The sequence below is a fragment of the Protopterus annectens genome, chromosome 6.part0 (genome assembly GCF_019279795.1).
Source record: "Protopterus annectens isolate FY-2018-M chromosome 6.part0, PAN1.0, whole genome shotgun sequence".
Classification (NCBI taxonomy): domain Eukaryota; kingdom Metazoa; phylum Chordata; order Ceratodontiformes; family Protopteridae; genus Protopterus; species Protopterus annectens.
This window is the reverse complement of record NC_056737.1, coordinates 407,005,068-407,023,759: the sequence shown is the minus strand read 5'-3', so window position 1 is coordinate 407,023,759 and position 18,692 is coordinate 407,005,068. Positions and strand designations below refer to the sequence as shown.

Sequence of the window (18,692 nt, the reverse complement as noted above, 5' to 3'; positions counted from 1 at the left end):
CAGCAGCAGCAGGATTACGTTTTACTTTGTTAATAAAGGAACTGATTTTAACAATTTCAACCATTTTACTTCAGCTTGGGTGGCAGCAGCAGGTTTGCTAACCTTCAGGCAAGGTGTTCTCTATATGATGATCAGTTTTTTTTAGGTCTGCCAGGTATTTCTGAAATCAGTCCTGTATTTCTTAAAAAATATTTTCTCACTTGCTGCTTTTATCGTTTTTGGCAGGCATTCCTCTAGCTGTACTTCAAGTAGAGGCTCCCTGATCTTTCCTGCAGGAACTTCAGCTTGCAAGCTGTCTGCAGAATTCTTTGTTTCCTTCCATGGCTTCAGTAAATTAGTTTATTAAATTGCATCTCTCTTTCTCTTTAATGATTTAATCTTAATAATTTCATTTATTCTTTCCATCACCTCAAATGGCTCCCTGACATTTGCCCGAAATTTCTTTTCCTCCAAGGACACTAGTACTAATACATGATCTGGGATTAATTAGTTATATTAGCCATTCTTATTGTTGTATTTCCTGAGATGTGGCATGTGATCCCTTATTATAAGCATTTCTTGCTTTAATCTGTCCTGCAAGCTAATATAGTGTTGATTCACATTTTTAAATAGTATATTTTCCTGTTACCAATGTTTAGCAATGTCAGGTAGCCCTGTCAAATGCTGACCATACAGAATTTCAAATGGGGTAACCTCATTTGAAGTTTGTGGCATGTCCTGGATTGCAAACCGTACATAAGCAAAAACCTTTCCCAGTTTTTATCATCTGCATCAACAGCTTTCTCAGCATTGATTTTGATGATGGTAGACTGATGTCTTCAACTTTTGACTTTAAAGCACTGACATTAGTGATGCAATACCCTTGACATAAAGAGAGTGGCTTGGTCAGTAAGTCCATCGTTAGTGATACCCACTCCAAAGACTAGCAGTACCATTTCCTTGGCAGTAGTCTTTGCATTTGCTTTGGATAGTGATGCTGCTTCTGGAAATTTAGTTATATAGTCCAGTATGACTAGTATGTGTTAACACCCATTGCTAGAGTTTATTAGATTGTCTAGCAGTTAGTGCAGAGAATTAAGGCCACAAGCTGTTGATGAGCTGTTTCCAGCAGTCAGAGGTACAGGGTTTGCTTCCTATTACTGCCTATTACTTATGGTGTGACTGACCAAGTCACTTAACCAGACAATACTGCCCAGGTCATGGTTGAAAAGGAACATTTGTGTCCATTGGATTTACCTAGTTACAAATGAATTTAAAAAACAAATACTAGTAGACCCACAAAGGCCAAGCAATGCATTTAAATGGTACTTCTATGATAGACATTTGAATCAAAGGATTTTCATGTTCAGGATACGGTGCAGTTCTCTATCATTTGGCAAGAAACACAAAAGCTCTTTATCTCTGTTTTTATACCTGTCCAGTAAACTCTGGCTAATGCACTTGCTTTAGTTTTCTCTCTTCTCAGGTGACTTACTCATATGTAACTATGGACTTGCTTTGTTACATGTTCCCAAAAAGGCTTTGACATTAGCACTTGATGCCCAATGTCTTCCCTTTCTTTATTGTCTACATGTACAAGATCATCTTTTAACTCAAAATAGGGCTAAGAAGTTAGGAGGAACATCCCATTCACTGTTGTCTTCTACAACCATACTTACAGTATCTTTTCATTTACTATAATTGCTATTTTATTTTTTTAATAAACTGCCTTGATTAAGAAGATACGTCTTCATCCATGCCTTCCCTGCAAAATGTAATTCTATTCAAAAGGCACTTTCCAGTTCACTTTCTCAGATAACAGTACAAGCCTCTTGAGGAGCTGTCTTTTAAGATGCTCTACCCCTACATTAGTTTGAGTGGATTCAGATCTCTAATGTTCTTTTCCTTCTTGGTGTTGCCCTTTCACCACAAATGATAGCTCAGAATAAAATGTATCATCAGTTTTATGTTTTCTTGGTTCATAGGTTCATACTAGGCTATCTGCCCTGGGGCAATTATAAGCCTAGCCCGATTCTGTATGGCTTACACCACCCCTTGATTTGAGTATACTGTGCCCTTTTTAAGGTTTAGTTTACTGTGCCTCTGTCTAATAGTGACACGGGAGTAATCCCTGGGACAAACCTACGATCCCCCATCCACTTATCGAGATTCTTCTTGAAGAGATTCAGTGAGGTGCTCTGCCTCACATGAACTGGAATTCTATTCCAGAGCGAAGGGAGCCTCTGGGTTATGAACCTGTCCCTCCAGCAAGTTCTATTTATTTCTGTGCTGAGGTTCAAGTCCCTCGAGCATGTGGCTCTAAGGGATTTAGATTTACTGAGGTGGAGCATGTCCATTAATTCTGGATTTGACATAGCTTTGTATGTCAGGCATAGATCGCCTCGAAGTAGGTGGTATGCAACTGAGTAGAGCTGGAGTTTTTTTAATCGAGCAGCATATGGCATCTGTTTGAGACCCTTGATCCTCTTGGTGAGATACTTTTGGGGTCTTTCTAATTGCTGCAGGTGTCGGGTAAGGTACATCCCAAAAGGGGCATTGTATTCTATGATGGGCCTGATGAGGGATGAATAAAGGGGCACGATTACCTCTCTTGATCTAGATGTGAAACCCTTCGTGATGAGGTGGGCTATGTAGAAGGTCTTTCTAACCACTTTGGCAATGTGGTTTTCAAAGGAGAGATTGCTATCAACTTGGGTCACCAGGTCCCTAATAACTTTCTCTGTACTTAATGGGTTTCCGCCTATGTGGTAATTTGTGGGCACATTGTTTTTGCCAAAGGGTATGACTATACATTTTTTGGCATTTAGCTTTAAACCATGGCACTGGCACCAGTCATCTGTCTCTGTGAGACCTTTTTGAAGGATGTTTGTGTCAGCTGGAGAGTTGATTATGGCGCCCAGTTTGCAGTCGTCTGCGAACTTGGTGAGCCATAGTCCTCCCACGTTTGCCTGTACCTCGGAAAAATATATACCGAACAAGAGTGGTCCCAGGACAGAACCCTGTGGGATGCCACTTGTGACCAGTTTCGAGTCTGACATGGCTCCAGCAACTCTCACTCTGTGGGTTCTGTCTTTGAGCCAGTTTGCAACCCATCTTGTGACATAGGGGTTTATATTTAAGCTGGATAGCTTATCTATGATGCCCGAGTGGGGTATTGTGTCAAATGCCTTTGCAAGGTCCAGATAGGCTGTGTGGACTACCTTCCCTTCATCTATGGCTTTGGTGACTGTTTCAAAGAAGTCAACCAGGTTCAAAAGGCAGGATCTGCCCTTGACAAAGCCGAACTGGGTAGGATCTAGTGTCTGTAGGTCCCCAATGTCTTTGTTTATGAGCTCCATGATGATCCTCTCCATAGCCTTGCAGACTAAGCTACTCAGGCTTATGGGGCGATAGTTTCCAGGGTCCGTGAGGCTCCACCTTTGTGGAGTGGGACCACTGTTGCTGTACGCCATTCTGTGGGCACATATCCTGTAGTGAGGCTGAGATTGTATAGCTGTTTTATTTGAGGGATTAGTTCCTCTTGTAGTTCATGTAGGATGCAACCTGGGACGCCATCTGGTCCCATGGAAGCAGTGTTTTTTTGCTTTAGAGAGGGCAGCCTTCACCTGAGCATCTGAGATGTTTGGGTGGCAGCCCTCTGCCGGGATAGATACTTGCTCTTTTGGGGGCAAGGGGTGGAGAAGTTTGCACTGAACCTGTCTGCCAGTATATTTGCGATGTCTGTGGGTTCAGTGTATTTTTTGTCGTTTAGAATCAACTCAGAACAAGTCTGGGAGTTGCATCCCAGGTTTCTAACATAACTGAGAAAAGCCTTATGATTGTCTTTGGTGTCCTGTGCAATTTTTCTCTCGAAGCTGGCCTTGGAGGATTTTATGAGGGATTGTAATTTTTTGCTAGTACTGATCAGAGATGCCTTCCCTATTAGGGATTTTGCTCTATCATGTAGTAGCTTCCTCCTTCTGTTGTACAGTTTATTTATGGCAGGGGTCCACCAGACTGGACGCCTGCCTTTGGATGATTGGGTCTTGGTTTTGTTTGGGATAGCATGATCCATGCATTCCTGGAGATGTCCGTAGAATGCATTTATATAGGATTCTGCAGTTTGGGCTGTAGTTTCCACTGGCCCTGGGGCCTTGAAGGATTCCACTTCAGTTTTGAGAAGTGAGAAGTTCGCTTTTGAGAAGTTTTTCACTGTGGTTTTCTGGGCTGGGGGTGGGGTCAGGATGTGGACATCCAGTGAAATTAATTTATAGTCTGATCTTACCAATGAGGGATATGCTTCTGGTGTGGAGCATAGAGTCCCCATGTTGGTAATGCCCTCTTGTGGGAGTGGTGACTAGTTGTTCCATAGCATTTGAGTTTATAATTTCCAGGAATCTTTGGGCTAAGGTGCTGGGGCTTGAGTAGTGCTTCCAGTCAATGTTTGGGTAGTTGAAGTCGCCCAATATAATGGTGTTCGGAGAGATCTTCATGTTCTCCAATGTTTTCAGGAAAGCCGAATGGGATTCCTGACTTTGAGAGGGTGGTCTGTAGGATGCTATAAACTGAAAAGCAGTCTTGCCCACTGTTAGTTGCACATGGATGGTCTCCGATACTTCGTGCAATGCCACTAACCTGGAGGTGTGGATATCCTTGATAAATATGGAAACTCCCCCTCCTTTTGTGGTTCAGTCCAGGTTTTGGGGCAGAAAAGCATGATATGAGGTATAGCCTGGTAGTGCTGGGGTGCTCTCTGGAGCCTTGAACCAGGTTTCTGTCACTGCACAGATATCGATGTTCTCCATACTGAGGAGAGCTTCGAGTGCATGCATCTTGAGGTTAAGACTTCTGGCATTTAGCAGCATTACCCTTAGTTTCTTGTTCCTTGTGCTGTCTATGGGGGTGGGTTTGACTTTTGAGCCTTGCCTAAAAAAGGCACTATGGGGGTGGCAAGAGCCTTTGCCAATATCCGAAAGCCCAGTGATGACAGGTGCAAGATTCCTACAGCTTAGAATCCACCTTGAGTTGTATCCTCTGCTTTACACAAGAACAAACACTCATAAGTCTGTATTTCCCTGCTTATCCCTTTGCCCATTTTCAATTTATTTTGAGGATCATCACTTTTGTGCATTTCTTTTGTATGTTTGTCTCATTTTCTGTGCTACTGCTTCTTGCATTTGCTTTTACTTCAGAATTTCAGTTCATCTTTAGTTCTGACATCTCTTTAACAGTATTAAGTTTCTGTTGCTGTATCATTGAGGCATGCGTCTGGTAACAGGTGGCATCTTCTTTTACTGCCTAACCAAAATAAATCCTGGCTCCTTTTTTAGTTCATGTACCAGATCCCTTATGTTGATTTTAATTCTGAATCTCTACAAAGGTGTCACTGCCTCGCTGCCACTCCATTCTTGTATTGAATTAAGTGCATCAGCTAAACTCACTAAGTCATTAGATTTTCTGTTTCTCATATTTTCTATAGTACTTTAAAATGGGGGAAAGTCTATTGCATCATGAGCTTAGTCTCACAAAAATTTTCCCAAAACTGTTTGAATTTCTGCATCCTTAAGGGGATAACCATGAATGCATATTACATCCACTTTTTGGTTGTTACCAGTTTCATGCTTACATGCTAGAGAAAGCTTGATAAATGCAGTCTTACTTCCAGAATCTTGTAGAGCTTGAATTACCCTTCCTTCTAAAAATGCAGTACATCTTGCTAGCCTGGTTGTAACACAGTTTGTGAGGACTGACTTAATTATTTATTTAGAACACGTACTTCAGTTTTTCTCCATAACAGTCTGTTCAGTAGCACAGAACATAGCAGTATGATACCATCCCACATTGTTAAAAGAGAAAAAAATAAAACATTGTTGCTTTTTGTTTTGCGGCAGATTTAGCCTTAGCTGCAGTCAGTTCATTTTAAGCATTGAGTTATTAACTAATAGGCATTCTGCTAAATTTACTAGATTGAGTTTTTTGGGGAACACTTTGCAGTGCCCATTTCCATGTGTCACTAGGCAAAGTTCTTTCAAAATGTATACTTCTAAATTGTCTAACATTTTGTGCTTTGCCATCACCATCAGTTCAAGCCAGAAAATATGCTTTAAACCACACATCTGTGCACTTATTATCTGCTTTAAAAGTTAGGAAGTTATATTGCTTGTACTTCAGGGTAATACTATCCCTGAATAGCATTTTCTTAAGTTTATCATAGTTCATACAGTCAAGGTCTTCCATATCCATGTGGATTTTAGAGAGTCTATATTAGTTCATCGACAGCTTAGGTTGTCGAATCTGTAATGATAGACACCTAAGCGTCGAACTTCCAAAATCGCGAAGTTCCTCGGGAAAGAATTCAGTAGGCCATCCACATACAAAATTAACTTTTCAACCTAAATAAAGTAGGAGGCTTCACCCCACACACACCCCAACTAAATATACCAACTCTGAGATCGCTCCACATTGCCGAAAGGGCAAATCCCCGATAACAGCCAAGCGACTTCTTTTCTGAGGAAAGAATTCACTTAAATGACCATTCGCGATTTTGAAAGTTCGACACTTAGGTGTCTATCATTACAGGTTCAACAACGTAAGCTGTCAATGAAAAAATATAGACCCAATTTTAAGTGCCTCTGCTGTTAGCTGAAGTGGCAAGATTTTCAGCCAGGCTGCTCAGCCACAGTGGTCTATCACTCAACTGTCACTGCATAAGATTCCAAGGCATTGTCTCTAGTTACTTCAGACACAAGACAATCTTGCTTTTGGTAGCCATGTTAGCCAGATCAGTTGCTGTTGCAGGTGAACCATTCTTCCTCATCTGCTACTCTGCAATTTTCCCCAGTAATCCATGGTTGAGGACAACAGAAAACTATGCCAGAAACATAACAGTCACAGTATGATGAGGGATTTGTAGCCCAAATATGGATTGCACTTAACACCAGAGTTACTGTGGAAAACTAAAAATTGGAAAGCCTCTGGCCAGTTGCCTATTCACACACTACTGGTAGAAAGTGCCTAAAAGACACTGGAGGCAGAACATGTGTATAAAACACAGATTTATTCAGTAATCCATAGACCACAATATTAACACAGTTGTCTTTGCAGTTTCAAGAGAAAGCAAACAGTATCTTATCAAATTTAATACATTTCTCATAATAGTAATCAAGCCACACAGCTTTATATATGTAAACAACATAAGCATTTAGCCAAATTAAACCCAAAAGAACCCCTCCAGGTTACTGGCTGTCTGGTAAAACGGGGAAAATTCAAAGCTGCAAACTTTGCACAAGGCCAGCTTTTGGCTCTAAAATGCAGGTACTTCCACAATGTATACTCCACAATTTGTACCTACAAGGTAACACTACAGGTTAGCCCTCACTGGGATGTCTCTGACTCCTTGCTACCAGGTTTCCATTCAGTTGATCATCTCATTGAGGAAACTAGCTTTCTGAATTTAGCTCTACAGACTACTATTTTTATGCCACATTAATCGGCGACTAATTGCAGCTAGAATATCCCTATGATCCATACTGTAGCAGTATGCATTTTGAGTACATATTTAAAGGCATATATATATTCACCATAGTCAGTATGGTACAGTTTGTATACATGGGTGATATTCACTTTATCATGCTGCCTTTCACCAGGTTATGGCTTATCACAAATTATTGATAAAAGTCAAATTCAGCAATCCTGGCTCATCAAGCCTCTTGCATGAGGAAGATAGTCTTGCTCTCCTGCAGAGACCCATGGTAGTGCTTAGAAGACTGTTTTAATGGGCTGGTATTTGATGAATAATTTCTAGTGTTCTACAGCACAATGTGTATCTTAATAAATCATTGTGTGTATATATATATATATATATATATATATATATATATATATATATATTCTCACACACACACACTTTCCATAATTTATGAACAGTCTTCTCAGTCTTTTCTTAATTATCTTGTATCATTTGCACCACTAATACTGAAGGTTCAGAAGGGAGATGCAAGGATTTCAGTGATGCTTTTCCGTACCCCACATTTTCTAGTTTAAATGTTTGCTCTTGAAGCACTTAATGAAGAGCTTTTTGCTGATTACATCATCTCTAAGATGGGTCTATTACCGAAGTAAGTTAATACCTACAATGCATGCAGTACACTAAACTGACATTGTAACATGACCAATACATATGCTGTTAAAACTTTTTAAAATGTTGCATTTATTTCAATAAATCCTTTGCATTGTATAGGAAGAACTTTTAAGTGGTTGCTACATAATTTTCTTTTTTTTTCTAACCAGCACTGGCCACCACTTTTAGGGGGTGGCGAGAAATCTGAGGCCTGATTAAGTGACTTATTCAGAGTTTCAATGACATCATGTTTTGATTAACATAGCAAGTGCATGTCTAAAGGAATATAGCATGTAAGCTGTTCTTATCAAGCTAAAGTGACAGATGAGTGTTTTTTTTTCACTTATGTCACTAAATGAACTGTCACAAATTATGCCATTTTAAACTGCTATAGTAAAAATGTAAGAAATTATTTTCTATGAACATAAGGCAGAAACCAGAACAGAATAAATTGCCTGCCAAAAAGTTAGTGGTGTTTTATCTACTGTTTGTGACTCTCTTTACAATTCCCTACCTTATTTCAGGTTAAAAGAAGCACAAGAAACTGTGAACAAGATTACCGCAGACAAGAAAGTTGAAACCAAAAAAACTAATCCAAGTAGTTTGGTAAGATAATTATTTTATTTCATAAATGCAATAAATGTCTTGTCTCCGTTTCATTTACAGACAAGCTGGCAGTGCAGTAGTTGTTAATGAAAACAAAAATACTGTACTCTAAGATTCATCTTCTGAAATCCTTTCAGTATCCTAGAAGAAAAGCTTATCATTTTCCATCACCAGGGTAAACAAGAGGAGTCAGGATGTGTATATTCTCTTTCCAAACTCCCTTTTTCCCTGAGCTCCCCTCCCGAAAAGTATACCACACACCTGAATGTGTTGCCAACCACAGCTTTATTTGGAAGGACAAATTACTTATCATACATTCCGTTCATTCCAAGCCGTGCACATCCTTAACCTATAACAGACATTTTTTGTAGAGTTTTGCTTCCTTTTGTCTGATTTTCATTGAATGCATTTACTGTACCTACCCATGTAGCTCAGACCTTGCTATGCTCTCTTAATAAAGCTAATCTGACACTTCAGTGCCACATGTTACTGATATGCCAATCTACAACAATAAATTTACTAAAATTAAGTCAGTCTTTCTATGACAATTCTAAAGTCACCCATAAGGTAGTGAGCCCCGCTGACCTCCTTTCTGCATCATGACATCATTCCACCCTTTCCTGTAACAGTTTTTACCTTCTGTAAACCATAAAATAAGTTAGAAACAACCTCTTTAACCTCTGTGATGTGAGTCTTTCAGAAATCCAGTACAGCTTATGCCAGTATATATGGAAAAGTCAAAATATTTTTTTTTTTTAAGAAATAAGCCAGTCTCCTTAAACTGCTTCCTAATACTATCACTGAGCTTGCAAATCCCCAGGTTATTGCTTTACTCCACAAAACCACAAGCCTGAATTTTTTTGGCCTGATTAAATAAAATATTTAAGTCCCATAAACAAAGGAAATTGCTTACAAAAAAATACAGAGGCACTGCGGAGAATGTTATGTGTGGTGATAGGAAGGTAGGTACAACTAATGAAACAGTTATTTATAATAAAAATTGACACCCAAGAAACAGAAAAAGCTAAATACCTAATTGCAAAGATAATGCTATGTGATGGAATGTACAATTACAAAAATATGGAAGTAAATCCAGACAACAGCAATAACAGAAGTGCAACAGATAGTAAATCAAGCAGCTAAGAAGAAAGAATAACTTCTAAAAAGAAAGAACTGTGAAAATGGCAAATTGCAAATGGAGACAGACGAACACTAAAGAAATTCTATGATGAAGATTAGAAGGGGATAGAAATTAACAGGTATACATTAAAAGTAGATAAAAGCACTTAAAAAGAACTAAGAAAGATAGAAAAATGGACTAGATAAATATGCTGCCAGAAATAAAGAGGGGAGAATAAACAGGTTGAGACAAAAATTGAAAGAAAAGTTCATCATGAATGAAAAGGGATAGACAGAACACAGGAGGGGGATAAAAGTTACCAATGGCAATTCCAGGGACTAAGGCTAAACTGGAATGCGTATAAGGGGAAAGGAAGTTTAAGAATCACACTGTATATGGTTTACCACAGCTATCAGAAGATAGGGTGTGCAAAGTTAAAAAACGGACATAACAAAGATCAGCAATGAGGAAAAATGGAGACTATATGATCTTAATCTTTTAAGAAAATACATTTTGCTTATAACATATATAAAGGGAAAAGAGGTTTACTTAAAAAGTTATAAAACAGTGGTGTACAAAATTGCAAATAATGTTCATAGACTTCTAGGTAAGCACTAGGCTAGCTGCCCTAGTGGGCCATTTTAAGCCTAACCGTTTTCCTTTTGGTCCTTGAATTTGCCCTATCCTATTTGGTGTTAGACTGTGACTTACCCATGCCATGGTTGATAGTTGTATATTATCACTACTGAGAATAACTGGAATCATACCATAGATCATTTTTTTTTTGGGGGGGGGGGTGTATGGGATTAGATCATGCAGGAGCTGCCTCAGCCCATTATTGGTACAGGGGACAATCCTAGAGTAAATTTTCTGTTAAACATCCAGAGATCCAAGTTATGCTTGAACATGTCTAGGGGTGAGCTTCATTTTATTTGGATGAGGAGTCTGTTGTAGAGCAATGGTACCCTCTATACCTGTCCATTCAAACTGTTCTATTAATGTAACAGAAGGGGTTTAGATTCCTTTGAAGAAAAGGTGAAATTGGCCATCAGTGCTGAGAACAGGCAAGTGTAGATGTATAAAGAATACAACATAGATGCAAGTATGATGAAGAGAATTTTTTGTAGCATGCCATCAAATGCTAGTAGTTACTCAATATACATTGGGAATGCATAATCTGTTGAGTTAAAAAATGCTAATAAAAGTAGAGCTGTTAAAAAAAGATTTATATTTATGCCCTTGTTTGTACCAACAAAATAACTCAATGCATCCCCCAGCTAGTTTATTGTCCACTTTTCATTAATCTCTGACTAAATACATACAGATTTTGTAAGACAAAAATAACTCCACCAACTTAGCACCAGGACATTTCAAGCTATACTTACATGATGCTGAAATGTATAAACCAGCCACTGAAAACAGCAAACCAAAATTGATATGAAATAACCATTTTTTACACAGTAGTCATTATTTAATCATCCCTGTATTCCAATTCATGTTAATAAATGTCTGTAGAAATGTGGTTACTAGTGAAAACATTTTGCATTAGTAATCCACAAACCAGCTTCTAGCCTACCTTAAATGTAACAGAGTTAAGCCTTATCACCATCAAATTAGGATTCCTCACAGTTCTGTCAAGCTATGCAATGAAATATTGATTAGCTCTGAAGTTCTGTGAGATCTGTTGTTCTCACGTGATTCAAGGCTAAAAGGCATGACTTACTCAGTGCTTACATTACCTCATGATCCTGGATTCTATTTCCTACTTAGGCCTTGTGTTTGTTTTCTCATTGATACATGTGCCCTCATTCTGTCTGAAACCTGGTTAACTTCTCAGGCTTGATCTGCTCAACATTTTCTCCAGCTGGGGAGCCAGGACAATGTAGTCTATTCATAAACTTTTTCTTTTATAACTGTACAGATCCAATCATTCACACCTCTTATGTTCAGAGTTGTTATAGTGAATTAAGGACATTAGGTCATGATACGATAAATAATATTGCCTGTTTTAAACATGTACTTTAGTTTATTTCATATTTACATAAATAACTGTGAGAACAGGCAAATTAACATCTCATCTAAAGAATGACCCCCCCCCCCAAAAAAAAAAAGTGCACCTTCCCCTCAAGTTAAATGCTAAAATTTATAACCTAAGTCCCTGTTGAAAAAAAATGTTTATTTTATTCATTCATTCTTTCACTGACTGGCTATGAGATCCAGTCCCAACTATTACCATCAAGCATGACAAAATACATGTATAACAAAACAAAATAGATGCTGCAAACCTATAAGAACAATATGCTAAAGGAAACAAAGCAGGGTGAGAAGTACCCAGAAGTATAAAGCAGATGACAGACAACCTTAAACAAAGTTCTGCTAGCCTGAAATACATGAAAGCTCATAAGCTGAACCTCTTCTCACACATAACCTGCTCTTGGAAACTGGTAAACTTTTGATATTTGAATTATGACAGGCTCTCAGCAAAATAAGATGTACAGGGGATAGTTAGTCCCAAATCTGGATTTCTCACCTGATGTTTGGTGTAAATCAACTGTAAATAATAGCAGTAACATAGACATATCTGTAAAATGTATGTGTTTTGTTGCATTTTTAAGAAATTATATTGTCATAGTATAAGATTCATTTACCATTTGAGTAAGCTTGCTCATCTGTTTTAACTCATTGCTTCATGAAGTTTTTAAAGTGTATTTTTAGTATAGTTAATAATCTACCTATCAGCATTGATTATATCTCCAGGTAAGGTCATACTTTGATTAAAATACTTTTTTATTGTCACAGTGTAAAAGTTATAGTTCATGCATTTTTCTTTTTAAAGTATGAATCTATGAAACAAGCTGAATGACGAATGTTTCAAAATTATTGATTTGCCTTTTTTATTAAAAAAAATCATAAAATCTACAAGATTTAGGATCTTTGCCTGTAGGTGTTTGCATGAATATTTTTATACCACAAGCAGGCTCCAGAGAATTTCTCCTCAGGTAGAGAGCAAATGTTGGAGGTGTGATGGGGAAGAAAGAGGTAACTGGGAACATATTTTCTGGGAATATGATGAGTTGGTGGGCTTTAAAGATTCCCTGCAGTCTGCACTGCCAGAGATGCTAGGTGAGCAAATTGGAGTAACTAGGGAAATGTTTTTTTGGGTAATGATACAGAATTGGAGTTGTGTAGACATAGTAAGGCCTTACTGTCTCTAATTATGGTGGCTGCCAAAAAAGCAATTACTAGAAAATGGAAATCAAAGTCTAAACCAACTTTATTAGAAGTAACAAATATAGTAACAGAGATAAAACAACTGGAACTGGGATCTTTGGAAAAAGGTATGAGCAAATTCAATATGAAAATATGGGAAATTTTGAATCAATACATGCAGAGGTGGAATGAGGTTTAAAAGAAGGCAGGATTTGAATGAGCTATGAAATGGTTGGCTGCCAGTGACTAGATATATTAAAAATGATGTATAATGTTTGCAGCTACAGTTGTGTTGGCACGGTTTGTAAGTTATAATGTTTGTAACTGAGATTGTGTCATTAGGTTTATTTTAATTTATATAAATGTAAGATTGCCTGTCATACATGAAAATTTAATAAAGTTTTTTTTTGTTTAAAAAATGTGATATTAGCCACTGTTGCCTTTGACAGATAACCTATTTTATAGATTTATATATGTTGAACCATATAGATTACAGACACTTCCACAAGAACTAATCATATTATGCTGTTTTCCTCCTTACCCTCAAAAAAAAAAAAAAAAACAGAAAGAGAGACTACGCCAGAAAGAAGCTAGTGTGACCTCCAGCTGAAACAAAGATACACAAATGCCGGAAGTGGGATTTGGTGCTTTTTTTGCATTATATCACAGCTGCCCTCTGAACGAGATTGTACTGTTGCATTTATGGGTATCTGATTCACTTCTATTCTACTGAGACAATTCACTGAGGACTCTTCAGTCCCTTGAAGACTTAAAGTGCTTATCCTCCTCCGCAGTGCAATCATTATCAGTCTGTTTACATTGTACAGAGGAAGAGTTCCTAACATAACACTTGATGACTACTTACTCTGCTGAGATGTATCTGGCTGTGGGTGTTGGGGTTTTATAATGGTATGAGATGCTTCCCAGCTGTATCAGGAAGTATTTACAAATGCAAACTAATTGCTGCACAGAGACTGAGAGAGAAGAGAGTGAAAATTTTTATATTGTCATTACAGGGAACTTGATTCCCTGGGGTTCAAAACTAGTGTTTTGCATGTAAGTATGTATATATAGATGCATATATTTGTATATACGTATATGAATTTTTTTGATGACAGTTTGACAAGAAGTGCCATTAATATCACTTATGTAGTACAACTGGAGCATAAATATGTAATTTTATGGATCTTAAAGATTATTGTATTTAGGCAGAAAGCTATTTAGTGAGATTGGAAAAGAGCGTATGTAGTATATTTTTACCATATTATAATTTAGTAGTCATGTTCCTAATGTGTGAGTGCAATTACAGAAGGAGTAACAAATATCAGTATTGATTTTTCCATTGGCATGCGAACTCTGAAATGTTAACTGTACACAGTTCTGAAAATGGACAGAGCAATGCCTTAAAATGTTTAGTATCAGTTTCTGAATCCAGTTAATTTAGTAAATTGTAAGGGATTACTCATGGGACTTCAGCTAATGCTGGATGTTTAAATATGAAACTGTGTGAAACCCCAACAGATTTCTCATTAGGAATGAGGTTTTATAAGGAAAAGAACTTGAGTGCTCGGCCAGCATGCCTAAAAGTGTTTTCATGCAAACCTGGCATAATATTTGTGATGCCATTAGTCTGGAGAACAGCACTGTATATCTCCTGAAAAACAAACAAAAAAACTCCACTTTTAGCCATGGTTGGCATAATGTTTCCCATATTATTTTAATGTTTATGGAACCAGCAACTTAGAACAGATTTTTAAAGGTGTTGGTTTGTTCTGTGTCTAATGACATTCAGTTACAAAGTTACAGAGCTATAAATCTGTAAAGTAAGACAAATTTGTAAAGAAAGCTAAGCACTCTGTTGAAACACCAGTCTATAATGTATCTGGTCAGCACATTTGTGCTACTTTGTAACATCTTAGTATTCTTCTATAAGTCACTGATTCCCTGAGCTTTAGTGTGATAGTGTAGCTGGTCGTGTTCGTAGTCCAAAAATATGAAGAAGACTTATGCTCTTGTTTAATGAGAAGACAATGATTCCTGTCTGCTTAAATTTATTTCTCCATATTTTCGTTTTAATAAGTTATGTGCACCTTTTTTGCCTACATGAACAATGTTTTATACTGCATGTACTGAAGAGAAACATGCATTATGTGCACTTCAAATGTGCTGTCCTGCATCCACACAATCAACGGATGCATCTATCAAAGATTCATCAGTGGTTTCATATGATGACAAATTATGTAAACTGATTTCCCCTACTTTATATTTTTTGGTGAATCTTTTACTGGAACCACAATCCCCTTGTCCTCTTTCTTCTGCATGCATTGCTATTTTGGAAATATTTGTGAGGCTTTTTGACAAAGGACAATATAAATATATATGTATACCTGCATACATACACACACACACACACACACACACACACACACACACACACACTAGCTAAATATATATTTAGTGCTGCATTTTAAAATTAAAGAACACACAAATGAAACACCTCTTAGTTTGTAGTTAAGTGTGCTTCATTGCCACTGTACAGGCTCATCAGTTAAGTATACTATAAAGCAACAAAGACTTGATTGTTTACTACATACCTGTAGTTTGTTGCAAGGTGCTTAACTAGTACATTCCTTTCCTTGTAGGAAAATAAGGAAAATAAAAAAAATATCCAACATCTTCAGGGATACAATGGGCTATTCATTTTTTTATACATTCACTGATTATTTTACATTAAATAACTAGTTAGCAGCGATGCTGCAAAGTAAACTCTGTATTTATTGAAAAAATGATCACCACATCCAGACTGAATCAGCATGAACTGTAAAACCTAGTGACAGTAAATCATAGTAACCTCAGATCCTTAGTTTCTGTTCTAGGGTAATTTCTGACTGGTGCAAATTTCTGTTATACAGATGAAAGCAATAATGAATATTTTGTTGGACTATTATATCTTGGTTACTACTTAACCACTACCTTGAAAAGTATAATAGCAGTTGCCTATATTTTAGAAACCTCTATTGCCAGAGCTGAAAACAACATATAACACTGTGCAAAAGCATAGATTTGTTACCCATTTTTAGTAGAAGAAAGTCATTTTGATCCTTATTTTTTTTAAATGGACTAAGGTCCAAATAGAATGCAGAAAATTGTTCTGTGTCCAGTGCATACCTTAAAGGTAGACAGGTATTTTAGTGTTTTTTTTTTTTTTTTTTTTTTTTTAACCAGTAGACTCCTGTTTCTAGTTGCAGAATCAGATTGTCATTTACACCTGTTACCACTGGCAAACACTTGTCAAACTTTAGAACAGCATATTATTTTATATATCCTGGCCTTTCTGTTGCAGGTCTAGTCTTTTTGTTGTCATGTAGACTGGCAGTGCCATTTTGAAATAAAATGCACTGATATTCTTATTTAAACCGTAGGAATTATAAAGTGTACAACAGATAGCATGCATTAGTTAGTATGTGGAAATGAATAGTATGTGCACTAATGTCTATCAGAATTCTGAATGAAGCTGAATCCATTTAAAGATAGGGCATTCTTTCTGCCATCCTATCTATATTTTGTTGTATAAATAGCATAGCAGTTTATGAATGAGTTGCATTACTGCCAACTCAATCCTGATGAGTAAGGAGCACTTTCTTGTGAGCAGTTTAAGGAATGATTTACATCCCCCCTTTTCATTGTAGGCACAAGTATTTATTTTCTTCTGACATTATATTCAGATCTGTAGTGTATTGTTAAACCTACAGTGATGAGGGTTCAGGTTTTTATTGGTTGAAGCAAACTGTATTGGTCAGCTAACAATGTTTTCATTCATGTATATTTTTGTGTTATCATAAGCTTCTTTCTTAATGCTAGTTTTAGGGAAATGCCTTTATCAAAAGCCCTGCATGGTATAAATTGTGAGTGAACCTAAATTGTTGCTGTGCACCTGACTACTGTATTTAAGTATATTTATTATATACTGTCTGGACATTGAGTAGAAGTATTTTATAATCCCACAGATCCACTGTATTTTTTAAATTTTTTTTGCTACAGTTATGCCTTGGCAGGGTCTCCATGTCACGCTTCATCTGCGTAATGTCAGTAATAGGACTACCTAACAGTACCTGCTGGCCATCAGATTTCAGGAGCTTGGGCAAAAGTAGTGTAATTCAGTCCATATGTCTGTCTAGGTACTTGGTGGACTGTGAGACTATGAAGTACTTACTTTGTAAGGTATCCCCAGGACTGGGTTTCTATGATTTACATGTTTTTGCCCATTGATGCAGTCTTAACAGCAAACAGACAAATGGATATCTGCCAAACTCTTGTTGTTTCTGCAAAAACATACATCACCAATTAAAATATCCTTAAATAACATTATGTCCCTGTTTTTTATGGTTCAGATCATGAGTGGCAAAGAAGGTCTGGAACAAAAATTCTATAGCTGTTAATTTTCCACTCTATTGCTGTTCATACCATGGTTCAATAAACTATTCTTGGGATTTTTGGCAACCTGTATTCTTTCATCTGACCAGTAAACATGGGTTTCCTTCTAGATTTATTTTCAGGAAAAGTTATGCATTATGGCATGCATGCTATGAAATCTAACTGAAACAGGCTGCTATAATGTGTTAATATCAATTCATACTCGCTAAGACTGCTAATTAAAAAAGTTAGGAAGTTTTCATCATTACTTTGTAATCTTATAAGGTGATTGTTTTGGATCTGAAGTTCTAGAAATACATATATTAAGGCTTGTCATAGTTACATGGTTTACAGCTTGTCAGGCTACTGAAGTGTTAAACAGTAGGCAGAGCAAATAGGAAGGGAAAACTGATATTTATGCTCTGGAATGATGCTTACTTAAAATCTGTTCATACCTTCTGAATCTTTGCATGTGTGGTCAGCATTTCCTCCATATCTGTATGTATGTTTTGGCTGTAGTTTCCTTTCCGGACTTCAGCAGTCTCCCTAGTCACTTTGTCCTTCTTAGTCTACACACAGTGGCAGCTAGACCTCTAACAACTCAAGGAAGGTAGTGATATTTGAGGATCGATTACTCTTGCTAATACAGATAAGCAGAATTTTCCTACACATCCACCCAAATGGATGCTGGTGTAAATTCAGAGTGATGCCTCAATGAATGATCTATGCATGCATATATAAGTGCATTCTGTAGCTTTGGCACTTGTCTGTTTTCCTGATCAGTTATCTTTGCTCCTTTCCAACCATACCCAGGAGACAAGGGAGATGTTCACATATACTTAGAATTTAAATTGACTGAAAGAGAATTTCTGCCTATTTTGCAAGATGAAACATCAAATCCCGAATGTTCATCCTCCCTAGTGTACAACTGGCTTGCTTCACAAAGATATGGCTGCTACTGCACCTTCACTCTGAATGCTGATTGGACATCTCTCAGGAGCAAAATCAACAGTCAGAGTGAAGACATTTTAAGTACTTTATTGCCACCTTGAGAGGAAGCAGCTCTGAGGATCCACAGGAGCACCAGTCTGCTTTTAAGTTTCAATTCTGCCTAAGTCCCCACATGGAAAATTTGTTGTCCTTTTAAGAAAATATCACTAAATTGGTTTGGTGACTAAAAGCAATATTTCTCCTGTAAGAGATACAATCTTTTCTCAGAAAATTAGAAGTTTCCTGTCATTAGCT

General features: G+C 37.3%; 1 protein-coding gene across 1 annotated transcript in view; it reads left to right on the top strand.

The window, feature by feature from the left end:
• Positions 1 to 17,522, top strand: part of FMN1 (formin 1) — a 1,985,060-nt gene extending 1,967,538 nt beyond the window's left edge. Inside the window, exons 16-17 of the mRNA XM_044074155.1 lie at positions 8,623 to 8,704; positions 13,600 to 17,522. Coding sequence (XP_043930090.1) covers positions 8,623 to 8,704; positions 13,600 to 13,644 — 127 coding nt within the window. The 3' untranslated portion in view covers positions 13,645 to 17,522. The remainder of the gene's footprint in view (positions 1 to 8,622; positions 8,705 to 13,599) is intronic.
• Positions 17,523 to 18,692: the final 1,170 nt, after the last annotated feature.